The following is an 18,357-nucleotide window of genomic DNA, read 5'->3' on the forward strand; positions in this document are numbered from 1 at the left end:
GTAGGCAAAGAAAAAGATAATTAAGGATCTCATCATCTGAAAATCAGGATGATTTACTGTGGTTTATTAACTTCACAGTAAATCTTCCAGAAGAAAGAATAAATATTTAACAGCCCATCAAGTGCAGTCTGAACAAGGGAGGCAAAGGACAGAGACAAACAGGAAAGAGGAGGCAGTAAGGGAGACGTAGAGAGAAGAAGAAATATCACCCTCTTCTTCCTCAGAACTTCGAATCGAATGAGAGAGGACCTTGATCTGATCAGTCCTGGAGACCAGACTGTGACTAGGTATTCTGAACATTACGACAGACGGCTCACTGTGCTATGTATTTTAGCAAATTCTGGTTTTCTGCACTGTAAAATCCTCAGAACAAAAGCACTCTCCTAGTCTGGAGACGCGTTTGTTTGGCATCCAGGTAGTGGGGAGTGAGATTCAGTTCCAAGTGGTAGCAGGTTTAATTTCTCTTTCTGACTTGTTTTTAGGTTAGTTGCAGAATTCTGGGTTTCTAGGTCTGTAAGAACACAGGTTTCTGAAATGCTTAAGACTTGTACATATTCCTTATCGTTTTGTATTGCGCAGTCATGTTGTGTTAATAAATATTTGTCTGGACAAGTCTCACTCAGGTCAGAGCTGTGCTAGAGAATAAAAAGAACCCGTGTGCCATTCTTCACATGCCTCACATTTTATTTAGCACGCGGTTATTTCCTGAACCCGCTAGTTTGTAACAACAGGAAAGCAGTCCTCCTCATCAGAGCTCCGGCCAAATGGAAAAGCAGGACAGCACTGCCTCCACTGCATCGCGACGTGGCACAGTACAGACATGGCCACCTTTCCAATCTGCAACATTCACATGAAGCAACACATTTCATTAACGCGTGGGTAGGAGGAGTATACTTCTCCACTACAGCATCTAATTAATGGCCCGCTCCACACTCAACACGAGCTCAGCCCCATTTCCACATCACCAACATGCAGCTGGCAAGTGTAAAAGCACACAGGTACACAGCTTAACGGCAGCGAGTCAACAGGCGTTTCAGATGTGCTCTTGGTAAACCGTGAGGAGGGGATGCACAAAAACATGCAGCATGAGGCACAAAGGCTTCTCCTCCATATTTACTGCTGGTCTGCAAGACCCAGTGTTTCCAGCGCTGGAGCTGAAGGAATTAGAAAAGCCCCACCTGGGTGATGTGACAGCAGACAGAGTGCACCAGTATGCTCACCACACCAGCTATCAAGGGGGAGAAGAACTGTCACGAAGCCAAACCACAGAAACGGGATTATTAGGATCATGACTGATCAGGGCTAGGGGGGAATTTGAACAGGACACCGGGGTAACTCCCACGGAGAGTCAGGACCTCAATTCATGTCTCATCCAAAATACGGTGCCTTTTCAGTAGGACTCATAGGATTCAGCAGGAATAATTTTGTATTTTAGTGATGAATTGAAGACGTCCATTACAAAGCACTTAGATCCCCATCAGGTTTTACATTTCTCATTAGTTTGAAGGTACTTTCCCCTTGATTAATTTTTCATTATCATGCAACTATAGAAATTTAGTCCATATAGGTATATTTTATTACAATGTATTTGACCCAAGATCCTGCACCTCCTAAAACCGTAAGGAATTAAACTGTTCTGTAACTCGATTTCTTTGTGCATTTCCAGCAATCATGATTTTTATAAAATTTTAAAAACAGTTGCCTATTCAGGCATGAGCTGGCCAACTGGAAGATCACACTACAGTCAATCTTAAGAGAGGTTTCTGAAACACAGTGGTAAGGCTGGATTTATACAATCAAAGAGCACACATGACCGAATCAAAACCAATTCTGGAACAGGTTAATCACGCGTGGAGTCAAGTCCATATTCTGCACAAGCCAAATACTTAGAAAATGCTTTCAGCAGGATTAGCAGGCACTCAGGCTAAAAAAAAAATACTGGCACTTTTAAAAGCAACACATATAGGACAACTCAGCACAGCCTGAGATGTAAAACAAGACCGTCACCTGTCTGATCTCCTAGAATTGCTATTCAGGATAATACACGATTAAGCTGCTTTAAGATTGTTAACAGGAGAGAGCTCTGCAGTGCTGTTCACAGATACACTGAAGGGTCTCTTTTCTCCTGCCACTGATGACTCCAATGCACGGAGAAACAGGAAACCATTAACTGAACACAGCGTCAAATATTACAGGCACGCACAGAACCTGCCTCTGAGACAGAAAACCATCCACTACGGAAGGGTCTCTATGTGAGCTTACAGCTCTGCCAGGCAAGATTTCAAACCACAGAATTTCAAATGTCTCTTCCTGGCACCCTGACTGCAATCTGTTTCTAATACCATGTTAAGAATAGTACACCTTCATTCAAGATCCAACACCTCAAATGCTGGTGCAACAGCAGTCAGGTTCCCATCTTTGTGAAGGATTCACCCAGCGCTCCTGTAACATCTGAAGGGGGCTTGCAGGCTGCTCTGTGATGAATCAGGGAGCCTGCTTGATTATTCAGACTCTGTTGATTGAGGCCATCTAACACTGTGAATGAATACCACAGACCTTAAATCAGCAAATACTTACAGAAAATACAGAATACAGAAACACACTAAAACTCTTATTAAAATTAAGGAACATGTGCTTCATCTTTTCAGGTCAGGCTGGATGGCCTTTACATGCACAGCTGCTCCCCAATCTAGACAACAGAGTTTTTACATGATCAAATCATGGGTGTAATCAACTAAATATTACACTACAGCAGGATGAATTCAAATTAAGGGTGTTGGCCTGTATGAATGGAACAAGTTCAAAATACCGTAAGCATTCAATACAGAGTATTTTTATCCCAATTATCCCTTAGTTAGGGTGTGGACTTCATTAGCTCAGATGCATTGCAAAAAACCCTCAAACTCAAGGATCATGGAAATAGAAGAAGCAAGGTGTCTCTTGCCTAAAACGCTGTAAACCTTTGTCCGAAACGTACATTAGCACACAGCATGTACGTGGACATGGGGGACAACTTACAGAAACTACACAGCATGTCTTTAAGCTGTAGGAGGAAACTGATGTATCTGCCAAACTTCTACAAGGCTGGGAGAGAACATGTGAACTCCACACACAGCCCCAGACCTGAATCAAATGCCAGTAGTGCCACTTGCCTGCCAATCTGGAAACAGCAAAGCACTGCAGCACTAGTGAAGATGATCAAATTAGATCTTGACATTTACGAAGCAGTGGTAAAGAGTCTTAGATTGCTGTGGTTCTGGAGTTGCTTTCATTATACTGTACATATCGACACGTCTTTAAACAGACGTGTTTAAACTCCTGGCTGGCGGGGCTCTCGGCAGGCTGCAGAAAGGCCACAGTGGGGCTGCTGTCACTGTGCGCCTTGGAGGAAGCATTTCTGCAGCAGCTTCAATCGCCGTGCTTAAGATGCAAGACGTACATGGATATTTGAAAGTACCTGAAATATGGCAGACATGCCATAAAAGGCACGTGGCAATATTTTATCCAATATGTTGGGAACCCTCTGCGATGGACTGGCCTCCAGCCCAGAGCGTATCCTGCCTTGCGCCTGCTGCCTGCTGGGGTAGGCTTCAGCTCCCCCGCGACTCCACAGTGGATGATGAGATAAGAAAGCTAATGGATAGATTTTGGAAACCCAGCTACTTTTCATTTTCCTCCACTAAATCAAGGTTTATATTTCTTTCAAAAGAGCTGGTAAGCCAACACTGGAGTCCTAGCTAACTCCCACTCTAGGCTTGTACAGCCTGGGCTCCTCCCTGACACGTGGGCGCTGCTCTTCAGTAGATGATGGCTGAGGAAGAGCTGGGTTTCCTGCAGTCCTGTACAGGCTAGGTGCGCCTCCTGGCCAAACACAATAACCTCAGACAAACGTAGACAAGAACCCATAGTGAAATACTGGTCCACTGACACAGCGTGACGACTTCCCAGCCAGCATCTGCGATGGTACATAATTGCAGAGCTCTCAAATCTCACACCTGCGTCTGAAAATCTCATGTATTAGCATCAGGTCTAGGTTGATTGGAAAAAAATAAAGTAATGAGCATACAATTTTGAAATTGTTTGTCACGACTTGCGATTCTGGCCTAAGTTTTTTCCTGCAGGAAACCCTGATGAGGCTCCCCTCCTGTATTTAACATGCTTGGAGATATTTTGGGATTGAAATCACTAAATAAACACAAAGACTTTCTATTACAATTATCTACGCACCAAGAGAATGTTCCCCATTAGGCTTCAGTGCCAGCCCTCGCCAGTGACGCACGGAAAGCTGTCTATCAGGTTTCAGCCTGTTGTGAAACTAGCCTGGAGATTCTTCCATTTTAATAGGAGTGTTGCTGTTATGATGAAATTCAACAAGCTCTTGCCAAGATCAAGTTTAGCAAACAGAATCCCATTGCTCATCAGGCTGGGATCCATAACTGCCTATTATGCACCAACAGGTTACACCCTGTCTTTTACATCGCAAACAAAACAGTGTTTTGATGAAAGAAAGCCTACATTTTTTCCTCAAGAAAATCCTGCCACTCCATCTTACTGCTGATGTGCTTCTCAACTCCCACAAAGAGAGTCTTCTTCAGCAGACCCTCAAAAACTGAAATTTTATGCATTTTAATCTTTTAAAATTCAGCAAAAAGTTCCTTACACCACACTTGATCGTACTGAAGATTTTTTTTTTTAAGGAAATGACTCAAATCACAAAGCATCCCCCTGAAAACTATGATTCTACGTGACAGTTGGTTTCAATTCCTTCGCTGACTGAAATAGAAAGTAGGCGACTTTTACAGCCATGAGGCCCTGGTCCCCCCCATCTCCAGACAAGCAGCGTTTCTGTTCGCCACTGCAGATGGAAAGAGATTTTGTTTAAAATATAAAGCTAAACAGCTCTTTTGTAGCAGCCAGATGGCATTTTAGCCTGTCTCTTGGCTATAATTAGCTAAGCTAGCAGATCTCTGGGACTGTAATTAAGAGATGAAAACTGCTTAATAAGAGGCTACAGACATTATAGGCCTCCCTACCACAACGACGCATAAAACAGATCTGTACACAGGGTCAGCAATAAAGTGGTCTGTTCTCATATCTGCTGAGAAATCTCTCTGCTGATGATCTGAAAAGCGTGCTATCGTAAATGAACATGAACATTCGAGCAACGATTTTATTCAAGGATGGAGTCGGCCTTTGGTACAATTGCGTAGCATTCTTTCTTCAGAATAAGACTGTTTCCACCAGTAACCAAGAAAAGAAGCACCAAAAAAACTACTGAACCTTTCAGAAGAAAAGCATTTTAAATACCCATGGTGATGAGGATTTAATACTTTTATAGCAAATCTTCAAACTTTTAGCTATTTGGGTAATTTTCCTTTAATGAGACCGGAGCTGTGCAGTCCTGCCAGTAACTGGCATACTGGCCTCAAAAATCAACCCTGTCAAACGTAAGAAAACCGAAGTTCCAAACCTCTGGCACATCTGCTTTCTCCTTCTCCCTCTTATATTGGCAAAGAGCTACCAAGCAGGCCACTTGGACATCAGACAGGTTGACTGGATGCCACAATCCTCATCAACCCAGTCAACCTGCTTGAAAACACTGCTCTCCTCAGCTGCCCTGGTGAAAATGTTAATTAGAAAATACTAATGTCAGGCAGGAAAAGCACTAAAAGTACAAGGAAAGTGAGTGAGGAGTGAGAGTACAGAAGTGCTGTAGAATACTGGGGCCTTTTCATTTCACTCAATATTCACTACAGTAGCTGCAAACAGGACAGGGTGATGTTCTAACATTTGTGCTCAGATGTGAACAGCGTTGTTCGATGGCACAGGATCAGCTTCGCTGGGATCAAGAGACATGGCAAATCAAGGCAGCAGTCCAGTCCGTTCGTCCGATTTCCAGCGTGCCCTCAAGTTCTCAGCAGCTCAGTTCTGCAACTGCTGTCTCAGCAGGAAGCCCTCGCAACACGAGAGCTGAAGGTGAACTTTAAGCTCTCACTCCCACTGTGCGCGTCTTACTCTCAGTGGGACAACCAAGTAAGTGCAAAGGACAGGCAGCATTACAAATCATTTGCACTTCCTACGACGATAGTGCACTGAAATCGGTGAATCTTTTACCACAACTGTACTGAACCCAGGCAGCCTGTGTCAATCCTATGTCAAAATGTCCAGATCATGTCAGAAGTAAACCAGATTTTTTGGAACGGTAATTGACTACTGGTATATCGTGCATTACTTCCTTGAGGACCCTCGGTCTCCATGTCCTGCCGACAACTACAGAGATAATTCCCTGCTGACTGTATGTCCTGATGAGAGCGGACATCTAGCGCCTGGACACATGGGTAATCTCTGGGGGGAAATGAAGAAGACACCATAACAGAAGATAGCAGACTCGTGGGCAATGTACAGCTGGCATAATATGATGCCTTTATCCTAGATTAATTTAATTTCTTAGAGAAAGAAGGCCTCTTTCACTGTAGCTAATGTGAGTGATCATGCCCTAACTATCAGGAAATGACTGGACAGGAACTAGAAAGAATCTCAGATTCATCAAAAACAATTTGGATGATCCACACTACCAGAAGAATGTTTTCTGGACAGACAGATAAAAACGATTTTGGCCACAATGAGAAATGTTTTGTGTGGTGAAACCCAAACACTGCCTTCCAACAGATGAACCTCGTCCCAGCCACCTGGCACAGAGCAGGGACTGGACTGGGGCTGCTTTGCTAAGCTGCCATCACTGACAGAACCATGAACTCTGTGGTGGGTCATACATTCACCAGCTGAAGCAACAAGACAATGATCTTAAACATTAAAGCAGATCCACAACAGGATCGCTGAAGTCTGGATCTAAACGACATTGAAATGTTATGGCAGAACTGAAACAAGTCGTTAGTGTAAGGAACCTTTTAAATGTCACCAACAAGAAGCAGTTCTGTATGGAGAAACGGGCCGGAATTCCTAAAAGCTGATGTGAGACCAATAAACAGCTACAGGAAACATCTTACTGAAGTCATTGCTGCTGAAGGTGGTGCCACTACTTACTGAATCTAAAGGTTCACTTAACTAAATAACGTGAACAAACAATATCTAACGTCTCGTTCTTAACCTGATTAAAGATGCATCTCTAACTTTTATTAAGACTTTCATGAAGATCCAATTACATTTCAGTGTAAAATATTAGAAATATGGACTATCCTAGGGTGTTAGTGAACTTTTTCTGAGTACTAAAGGTTTCAGAGAGAGGGCGATTAAGCTTTTGCAAGAAATAAACAATGTAAAAGCAAAACGTATCTTAGTAACGGAAGCCAGGAATTATTGGACCAAACACATGAAACGCATCACTAGTGAAACCAGTAACCCAGGGGACCGTGAAGTTCATCTGTATTACCACAGTCACTCCTACGGAATATAAACGCACATGTAAGCTGTTCCTAAAGCTCCCCCTCATCGCATTAAGGGCAGGTTAAGGAACACAAAGACGAACTGATTACAGAGCCAAGTATTTTCTTTATAAAAAATTCATGCTTCCTTCCTTCTATGGGGCTTCTACAGTAATCGGAGTCAAGTTATAAAATCTGAACCTTCTCCTAGTTTTCAGAAGAAAGGAGGATTTGTTTAGGATGACATTCTGAGTCACGGGCCCCACAAGAATGTATCCGAGTGTGCGATAATCCAGCAAAAAAAAAAGTTAGATTTTTAGAGAGAGTTTCTTCAGCAAGTTTAGTTACTGCAGCTCCCACAGCAACACAAAATCTAAGCTGGAAAAAAAAACAGATGAACCAAAAACAATACAAATAATCACACTGCATTCCAGCCGGACTTGGTCATTGCCTGGCTGGAGTGACCGATACAGTTCCTGCAACTGAACCACTCCAGCTTTGCTTGATAGAAAGCACAGCAGAATTTAATGCTGATGCTGCCTGCAAGAGAAGGAAAACAAAAAAATTAAAAAGGTTACAAGTGACTGGAGGGGCAGTAAGGGATGCATCGTGCCTTACGCCAGGTGCTTGCTGAAACAGGCTAACCTATTCAGCTTGATTGATTGGACAAATGACAGGAGGCCACTGAGCCCATTCAGCTCTTGATATAAGCATCTTGTTCAGCTGCCAGAGTATCAGCTAGACTCCCTCTGCTGCTGTTCTGCCTTAAATGCACTTCCCCTTAATTTTCACTCATGTCCTCTAGGCTATCTTACATTCTGGAGTTGAAGAAGCCCACTGAATCCACTATCAATACCCCAGAGTACACAAATACTTGAAACCATCCCCGCCACTGACTCCTTTGCTCAACGATAGAACAGATTCAGTTACTTTCTCTTCGCTGTGCAAGACTAGCACTATCTGGCCTTCCTCTCCTCACTCTCTGTATAACAAACTAGGAAATGGAAAATGTTGCTCCTATACTTGATTGCAGTAACAGCCACCTCCTGCACTGCAAACCAGGAAGCTTATACAACCTAATCTGAAAGAGTATTTCAAAACACAATTAGACCAGTAATTTTCTACAGGGATATCGGTTCTGCTGGTGTTGCACCAGGTCACATTTGATCACCACTTTCAGTGGCTTTTCCCCATCTAGTGTCTTGCAAAAAAGGTAATCAGGGTTCTTATCAAGCAAACTCCAAAGGATCCAGCTTTTCACCAGCAGTCAAACCCTTTTGTTTTCTCCCCATCCTGCTCCTGGTTCTTCTTTTCAGTTCATTTCCACCTTTCCCATGATTTAGCTGGCTCACATCCTCAGAATGGATCTAATCCCAAACCCGCCGAACTGGAAAGACTAAGACCAGCGACATCAAGCTATAGGCAACTACAGTCCAGACCAAAGGATCTAATGCTTTTTGGGGGGGTTAACCTTCCCACCTCATTTACTGAACAGAACGTCTGTAACTAAATTAGAAAAGTTACTTTTTCACGCAGGACACTAAAGGGCTGCAGCTTGAAAGGCACCACACTTTCGGTACAAGACACATTAGAAGTTAAGGCTGCTCAACACCTAACATAAAAGATCACCAACAACGTACGTCCGTTCAAGCTGGGTAACCTGGTGCTGTATTACACAGATCTAAAAGACTGCATAGAGTCAACCAATTTAGGAAACTGTGTCAAAACTATACCTGTAGTTACAGACTTAACCACTTTCGGGGACAACTAGGTGTTACGACTAAATATTTAACTTAAGCGCATCTTTAACAACTTAACAACCATATACACAGCATCTGGCCAGTGATTAGAAAACCTTTCAGTTGACAATATGATTACTTTCAAGTGTCTGTGTACTGACCGTACCATTACAGCTCTATCTGCATGTGCAATACCTGTGCAAATGCTGGCTCGCACCCCAGTATCTCTACGGTAACCAGCCACGTCTCCACGCAGTCTGAATCGTCCACTGGGGCTGCCCGTACCCAATGACTGGTCCCCCCAGCTGCTCATTAACAAGGTAATCACTTGTCAACCGTGTTCATCTGCTCCTGTATTCAAGTCGCTGGGTTTTCCACTGTCTCAGCTGTGCCCTTGACTGCTTTGCTAGTGGTCACTCTTTCACTTGCTAGGTTTCTAAATAGCGGTTCTGAATTCCCCTGGCTTGTTTCCTTGCGTATCCCCGGCTTCGAAAACCTTGACTGTGATTTCAGGAACTTCCCTACAGCGCCTGGACTGTTTTTTCTCTACCATCAGCGTCTTTGTCTTCACTGCTGAGCCCTGAAAATGGATTCAGGCCAGCTCTCAGAGAGCCGTACCACATCACGACTGTAAACATATGCTTATTCTCATCCAATACACTGCATCAGCGGACACAGGAGGCCACCTCCATCCTTCTGGATCACCTGCGTCTCCCAGGCTTACTTTGAGGCCAGTTCCAAAAGTGGGCCCAGGTGAAGCTGCAGCTCTGCGTGGTGCACCGAGCGGCTGGCTGGAGCCTGTGCGCAGAACAAGAGCCTGCGGTGCCGCACACAGAACAGACGAGCGCACATCTGCCACGGCTCCTCGGCCTGCCTGGGCTGGGGCTCCAGACGCCTCCTGAGGGCCGAAAAGCCAGCGAGACTGCCAAGAAGAACTTTCCACGGCTCCGGGGGAGGAAGAAAGAAACGCAAGAGGCCACAGCGAGAAAAACCTGGCCTTAAAGGAAAACAATCTGGACAGCCTCTCTTCTGGACGAGAGACACAGCTTCCTTGAGCTTTTTTTCTCAAGGTCTAAAGAGGTTGCAGAAAGTTGCCAATGCATTACTTTACAACGCTTAAAATCAGTTTTTAATTAGAATGTGACATGCCAGGACACAAATATGTATTATGACTGTCATTATGTTGTAAAGGAAGTTTAGCGGGAATATAATATTCTAAAAAAGGGCACGAACAGCCTTTCCCTTCTACTGAAGAAAGAAGACTACTGAATGGGTTATCTGTCCTCCCGTCTTCGTCCTGTGACCCCAGTTGTGTTCATTGCAAAACTGTTCATTTTCACTAACCGTTTTCTGGAAAACCATGAAAAACATGCTCTGAAGAAGATCTCAAGAAGCACCAAGGTCAGAATTAATGGCACACACGTACAGTAGACAAACCTGTCAGGACTGCAGGCTCACTCAGCAGTACTTCCTGGCCATGGCAGCTGGTGCCCATCAAGTAACAGGATTCACTCTGGATCAATAACTCAGCCAGACTGAGCTGCTTCGCATGGTCAGCTTTCCCATATTGTATCACAGTTCCTCAAAAGGTAAAAAACCCACACGGAAGACCCTCATCAAATAACTTCTTTTACCGCTTCTCCATCCCCATCCACAGTCTTGTCACCCCCTAGAATTTTGAAACTGAAGCAAGAAATGGTATTTTGACCACAAGGCCTTCATGAAGGCGGACTTGGATGTCATGCATTTTTTTTTTTGTTTTGACAGTGATCTTCACGCACTTTGCTGACAACAGCACCTTTGTGAGATATTTGAGTCAAACACCATCTGTGTTTGCAGAAATGTGGAAAAAAAAAGTCGATGTACAGTAAATTGTTATCAATCTTGGGAGTACGAAAGAGCTAAAAATGGGTATTCTCCTCACTCATTTTTTCTGACAGAGAAATACAGGTCACCTACATCCATTAAATCCACTACTCCTGAGTACACTCCCCTGATATACACGTACCTTTAATCACAATCCCAACTCCACCAAACCAAAGAGCCCTGCAGTGCCAACACCAGCCCTGGCCCTCGAGTGCCTGTGTTTTTTTGGGCAGGAGACAATGCTGTGATTGTTTTATTTTGTTTAAAAGCTAAAAAGATTTTTTTGCAAACTAGTTATGTTGTTCTGTAAGCAGCCGGGCCTCTAAAGAAATAATTATTCTTATAGTGGGAGTCTAAGAGCCACTCAAGAGTTACTTTAACACCTATGTCTCAACATCATTAACAGGTCACAGACAAACAGCTGCTTAAAAAAGAATCGAGGCAGCAATCGCTGAGTAACCAAGACGAGAAGAGAGAATTCAGTTCTGGCTGCAACATTTCTTGGCAACGACACATCAGCTGCAGGCTGTTTGGAAACTGAGAAAGAATGAGCTGCAGGAATGGGCCTCCTCGAGCAAGCAGTTTGGTGAGCAGGAACACTCAGTGGGATTTCAGAGCTCAGATGGAAAGAGACGCAGAAAGTGTAGCAGCGACCGGGAATGAGAACCACTGCTCAGATACAAGCCAGCGTCTGAGCTTGGAGCTCAGAGCCCATTGTTGTCATCACCCTGTGGAGCTCGACTGAGTTTGCTCAGCGTGTTTGCTTTGGTAACAGGTTAAACAGAGCCAACCATTTCAGAGCTCAAACATCATCAAGTGCAGTATGAAAACAACCTGTTTATGAAGCAGTACTGCTTGAGGTTAACCAAACAACAAAAACCATTGGAGGCAGGTGACTCTAAATGCTCCAACACTGGCTTACTGTCCTTAAGTCCTTATTGTTTAAAAGGGCCATATTTAGCTCTTAACTGTTCTGTTACAGAAGAACCAGACATGCTCTTCTTGCCATCACAGCTGTTACACGTCAGGTTACGGTCTCAGCAGACTCCGCTTTCAAAATCACTTTAACATGGCCAGATAGGAATCAGCAAGAGGGAAGCAAAGAGACACAAAGCAGGATGTGTTTAGTTTTGTTCATTTCTTACTGAACCTGTACCCTGTGATTGCAGTACACCTCTCTCAAGCAGCAGGCAAGGCAACCGCCGAACTAAACCCAGAGAAAAGGCATTTGCTGTAGGCATACAACAGAACGATGTAATTTTACATAACTGTACTCCACCCATACAGAGCTGTTCTGACCCAGCTTAACGCAGAGCTTCTGATCGTGATGGAATTGTCCAGTCTCTCCACTACAGGTCTGCAAACACAATATGCCTTCTGCTAGGCAGGCGAGCGTCTGCATCAGGGCCTACATGAGGTCAAGCCTGACTAGATGCCGCCATGTTTGTGCTGCTCCACGGTACTTAGTATCGTGCCATATATGCTTATTTTAATATGACAGGGCACAAAGCCACCTCACCAGGCTTTACTCAAGTTTGATCGGCGGGGTGCTCTGTGCCCATCTTCACATTGTGTTCCCTCCCACCAGTGCCCGGACCTGAAATACCACAAAAGAGCCTTGCGACACTAAACAAGTCCGGCATTAATTACGGCTGTTGAGTCATTACCTCGATGTCAACACGCACACACTACAAGGGCTTGACGCACAGCAAGTCTCAACAGATTCAAGCAGTTAGGCCAGGCAAGGAAGGCTTGGACTGCGGTTTAAGATAAAAGTCCGGGTCCAAGGGGTACAGGCGGTGGCAGAAGCTTTCATGAACACAGACCTAACAGATTCAAACGTCAAACTCTGGGACTGAGCCTCGATACTTACACAGCGCAGCTCCAAGCACAGAACAAAGCAGGAGACAATGCAATCCCATTTTCATATGGATGACTATATGCTCAAGCGTTTGTGGCACTGGATTGTAATTCAGTTCCAATGTCCAGTATCCAATTGGATTGCATTCCATTGTCACGAGCCGGAATACCTCACAAAAGAGGTCTTTTTTTTTAGCCCATTTCATTTTGCGCATCGAATGCAAGATCCTGCTACGTGGACTTGAGCAACTGACGAAAGTTAGTCACCGTGTTTCTGGCCAGTTAAGTATGAATTAAAGCAACATTGACATATAATCCAAGACAACACCCAAATGTGGTAACTGGTTGCTAAGAAACCATAGAAAATCCATTATAAATACTCATCCCGTTGCAAAGAAAATGCAGTCAGAAGCCACACTCGGGTGCGACCAACTCGCAAGCATTAACAAAAATGCTTTCAGAAGCCCTACTCATTAGGAGGAGCTTCAGTGACCTTTCAGCAACCCGAGTCTTTCCTAATCTTAGCTTTGAGTCAAGGCTGCCGGAAAGCCCACACAATCCTGACAAATTAAAGAATGAGGATATCTCACACTCAGACACAACTGAGCCTGCCCAGGGCCTCAGGCCCTCGATGGCAGGCTGGTGGGCTCACCAAAACAATCCCCCCCGACAGCCCACCTCACAGGCACAGCACAATGCCACCTTTTATCCAAGGCATGTTCCTATACTTTCTGAAAACGCACATAAACGAGCTCCCTTTTCCTTGTCAAGTCCTCACAGGGAATGCAAGGGCCTTGAGTGCAAAGTGTCGCTTTTGTAAGGACTGGGCGTCAGACGATGGGGGGGGGACACTAGTCCGAAACCTCTTAGGTGTGTGCATGAGGAATGCCTAACAGGGCTAGCTTTAGAAGAGAAAGCAACCGCTTTAAAGTCCCCCCCCTTCAATGCTTAAAAGAGTGAATTTCCCGTGTTTGCAAAAACGCTGACTATCGCCACCTTCCCCAGGGTGTTACTTATTTTGCACAGAGAGACAGGCCGCCTCTGTCGCCACCCAATTCGCGACACTTCACACACCCACACGACACGGGGGCCACAAGGCAGAGTGCGCGACACCCACTCCCAAGCAAAACCACGGTACACGTGGGTGACGGCCTAGCTTCACCAGCCTTCCTTTGGTAAACGCGCTACGAGTCTAACCCCCGGAATACAGGTACAAGTTTCACTGCGCTGTTTAGCGATAGCTGACAACGCCGGACGACAACAACAACAAGAAGAAAATAAGGCCAATAAAATGACGTGCTCGTCATAGCTACTCACGAGTGTCCCGTGTGCTGCTGGGCCCCTCCAATAAACCCATATCTGTCCGTCTGGCGCTCCGTGTTGGCGAAGCCGTTGACCTCCGAGTCCGACCCGAAGGAGCTGCTCTCCCGTTCGGCCAGACTCTCGCTCGTCCCCCGCAGGTTCTGCGGATCGGAAGACCGCAGCCCATTCTCAGTCTTGGCCATGACACCTCACCCACACGCACACCCCCTTTTCCCCCTGAACCCCCAAAACCACAGCGCTGAAATAGGAGGGGGGCTCTGCACCGTCTCCACCACCCCCTTCCCCTCCCCGGCCCGGCCCGGCCCGGTTCGGCTCAGCTGCTTCCTCCTCGCGGTCCCAAGCTCTTCCTCACGTCTTCACCCCTCGCCTCCCGCACAGCCCGGCCGCAGTCATCGCGCACCGAAACCCCCGCAACGCGTTCGCTTTAGTGGGCAACCGGTTAGCAACGCGCCGGGAAAACGACAAGGGCGACAACAAAAAGAAAAAAAAAAAGGGCAGAAAATCAGGATGCGAATTTCAATTAAAAGCGCAAGAAGTTCTCGGGGCAGAAAAAAAGAAATCCCAATTAACTCCAAGTCCGCCGAAACACCATGGCTTGAGTGTCGCACGTCTCGTTTTAGAGACACCGCAATCACGCAACTGCAGACGTGTGCTTGTCCAGAAACATTGCCGCCAGCGACGGCAACAGTGTAGCCCGAGTCTTCCCGGCCGCTGCGCTCGGAGCAGCTGCACAGCCCTGCGCGCAACACCAGCTCCGCGGCGCGGCGCCCGCAGCCACAGGCGGGGAGTCCGGCGGCTCGCCCGCACCCCCACGACAGGGAACTTTTTTTTTTACGATTGTTTCTTCGCCCCCGGTCTTTGAATCCCGCAGCTCTGGTCCCGAGTGGCTCCGCAGGCCGTGGTTTCGGAGCGCAGGGGTCCGACAGAGCCGTCCTCTCGCAGGTCCGATCGCCGCAGTCCCAGCCAGCCACCCGTCACCTCTTTTTTCTGTTGTTGTTAAGGCAGGGGAGGGGGGGAAATACTGGACTCCCCCGGTTCCCCCGTGTTTACTCTCTTCCACCGACTTCCCCAAATCCTTTCGCCTTCACAGCGCACACATCAAGGGGGAGAGGGTGGGGGGGCAGTGACGCAGGCCGCCTCTCGTTGCTTTCCCGATTAATCGCCGGGTTGCTACTCTTTCTTTGCCCAAACACAAACAAAATAATCGAAACCAACGCGTGAACGCGGCGGCTTCGCCCCCCAGGTCCGTCTGCAGCTACTGTACGTTGCCCGTGGAGCCGCCCGCGCCTGCGCGGTGGCGTCCTCTCGGGGCTGGACAGACCCGCCCCAGTCGTGCGCAGGAAGCCTGTGTTAGCGGGTGCAGTAAGTCAGTTAAGTCTATGCTGTGCTTACCGATACCTAAAGGCCCTCAAGGGCCCTCAAACGACCCGGGCTCTCGTGCAGATGATGTGTGGTGTGTTCAATGCATTTGCAACACGCCGGTCGTCGTCGTCATCTCAGCTCAGTCTGAAAGCGACTGCTCACTTCCTCTGTATGCAAAAAAGCTACCGAGGAGCAGCTAGCATGGGGTTTGGAAGCGGTAGGTGTTGAGGGCGTCTTGATTATCCCCGAAGGGCGACTTGTTTTACAGCTGCAGACAATCTAAAGAAAACCCACAAACCATACGCGTCTGCAGGCAGAAGATATTCCATTCGTCAAGCGAGGATATAGTCACAGGTATACACGAGAACAAAAACCTATTGGTTTTTAAAGCTTGCTCTAGCGGTATAGGATACAAGCAGAGCTTACGGTAGGGTATATTTAATTTTTCAAAGGTTTTATGATCAAGTTCCTCATAAAGGTTAACCCTCTGATTGCTGGCATTGAAGGCCATGCATGTCTTCAGATTGAGAATCGATTAATGTAAACAGAAGGCACAGTTAAAGGGTGAGTGCTCAAGCTGAGGTAATGGAATTTAAGTGTGAAGCAAGTTATACCCAACTAACAGGATTATTTAACACTAAATCGTAGGAGTCTTTAGGATCAAAGCATTTTAAAAAGACCAATTTCAGAACTGGGCAAGCACCTGGCAAATGATTAATGTAGACAACTACACAGTGTTGTTTAGAATTAGTCTATGCATTTGAAGATGCTACTTCTGAAGAAAATGGGTGCTTATCATCTTCAAGACATTAGGGAAACAATGGCAAACAGGATGTTAGAATAAATATTTAAGTGTAGAAGTGAAATCAAGGGGTATTGTTAATGTAAGGTGCACTCATGAGACTTTGTTTAGAAAATTGTGAACAGCATTGGTCACTAGAATTAAAAAATGCTGCTCTGGAATCAGCTTAGAGAAGATTAATTTTATACATTCATGAGATCAAAGAAATGGCCTATGCTCCTTTTTAGTCTTCAACAGAGAAAACTCTGAGAGGACCTGATTAAAATTTTGAAAGTCCTCGGAAGCAAAGACAAATTCAACCGCTGGAACTTCTTGCTCAACCACACAGGACACAGGTGTTAACTTTGGGGAACTGCATTTGAAACAGAGAAGAGGAGGCGTTGTTGACACAACAGGTTGCAGGAGGTTGGAGCAAACTATCCATGTTGTTGAAGTCGATGCTCTTCCAGCTTTCAAGATGCTGGATGAGATCTCGGATCAATTAGCTACTAAAAACCAAATGAACTTCATGGGCCCAACAGCCTTCTCGTGTCTGTAACCATTGTTATGCACTACATGTTTTCTCAAAGAACACAGCCTCTTCCCAGCTTCTCTAAAATCTGTCACTCAACTTGTTTTAATATGTAACCTGTTAAAATTAATAGCACTGTAGTAGCAAATGCATAAGAATAATTTACACAAGTCTGCTTCCTATAAATTAGATGCAACATATGAGTTGTGATAGAAACTAGCCCACGACACATTAACCCACGACTGTAACCTGAGACAATCAATTTTTTACAACCATAAAACAATACTAAATTTGTACTGGTAAAAAGTAAAAATCTTTTAATGAAAAGCATATTAGCTGTACAACTAGGCGTTTATAGGCCATTCTTTTCAATCTTGTAAAAGTAAATTGTTGTACATTGCAGTTTGTAAATGTTTTGCTGCCACCTTCCAAACATTCTAGGTACTGCAAAAACACCAGAAAAATTAGAAGAAAAAATTAAATCAGTTGCTGTTATTTTCAGTCTTTTGTATTTTTTCCTGTCAAAACACACAATACTGTTTTTTTCACATTGTAAAGTCAATATAAAGATATTACCAAAGCAAAATCAGCAATCTTGCACCTTCTCTCAGTCCAGAAGTCATTAGCTTGGTAACCAGAGTGAAAGCTTTCTGCACAGAGAACCAGATGACAGAGTCCTGCTGAACTCCACATTTTCAACAGCTATTTTTGAGAACGTCAATAAAGCCCCAATAAGATTGATTAGTTAAGTGTCTAATTATAGATCGTAGGTTTGAAACTGCACCACTTTGTTCTGTGTTCATGTAGCAGCCCTCTCTAAACCTCAGGACTCTGGTATTGCAAGTCTGAAAGTAGAGATCTCTCCATATCAATATACACTAACAACATTGAGTAATAATCCCATCCAGGTTTCACATAAGCAAATAATTAGCCTCTTAATCAAAGTTCTTTTATCAAGGAGAAGAAAATCCATGTCCAAATTCCATGTCTCAGTACAGAGTGCACTGACTCAGTCTAATGTCTTCAATAAGACCCAGCAGGACAATAAATATGACCAAGGGAGCCACTAGAATTCCTCATTTTATCTTAAGAGGAAATGAAAACCACAAGACTCCATGGTCACTGATTAGAAAACGATTTGCCTTACACCATGACGCATGAAAAACATAATGGAGCTTCTATACATAGAAACCCAGCAAAACTGGACAATAAAGGATTGCAATTAGGTTACAATGTAGACCATCTTGTCAATTAATAGACAAGTGGGGTCTCAGACTCTTCCTGGAGGGCCTAGTGCTGGATGAAGCTCAAGAGTTTTGTACATGTATTGGATTTTTCCAAGTTGATTTACAGGTGATCACTTAATTTAGCCAAGTAAATGTATAGTTATGTATACAATGTCAGAGACCGAACAGACATATCACAAATACTTCAGGTGGGGAGCTGCGTCAGCATGCATAGGCTGCAAAGGAACAAGTAATGGGTTTATTCCCTGCTGAGAAGAGAAGAGAA

At 45.0% G+C, this 18,357-nt stretch overlaps 1 protein-coding gene across 1 annotated transcript in view; it reads right to left on the reverse strand.

Annotated features, from left to right (window-relative positions):
- tbc1d10ab (TBC1 domain family, member 10Ab) overlaps nucleotides 1-15,434 on the reverse strand; it is a 48,891-nt gene extending 33,457 nt beyond the window's left edge. Inside the window, exon 1 of the mRNA XM_088935436.1 lies at nucleotides 14,165-15,434. Within this exon, the coding sequence (XP_088791562.1) occupies nucleotides 14,165-14,352 (188 nt within the window). The 5' untranslated portion in view covers nucleotides 14,353-15,434. The remainder of the gene's footprint in view (nucleotides 1-14,164) is intronic.
- Between the last annotated feature and the right edge of the window lie 2,923 nt (nucleotides 15,435-18,357).

This window comes from Atractosteus spatula, chromosome 17 (genome assembly GCF_055471065.1).
Source record: "Atractosteus spatula isolate fAtrSpa1 chromosome 17, fAtrSpa1.hap1, whole genome shotgun sequence".
Lineage (NCBI taxonomy): Eukaryota > Metazoa > Chordata > Actinopteri > Semionotiformes > Lepisosteidae > Atractosteus > Atractosteus spatula.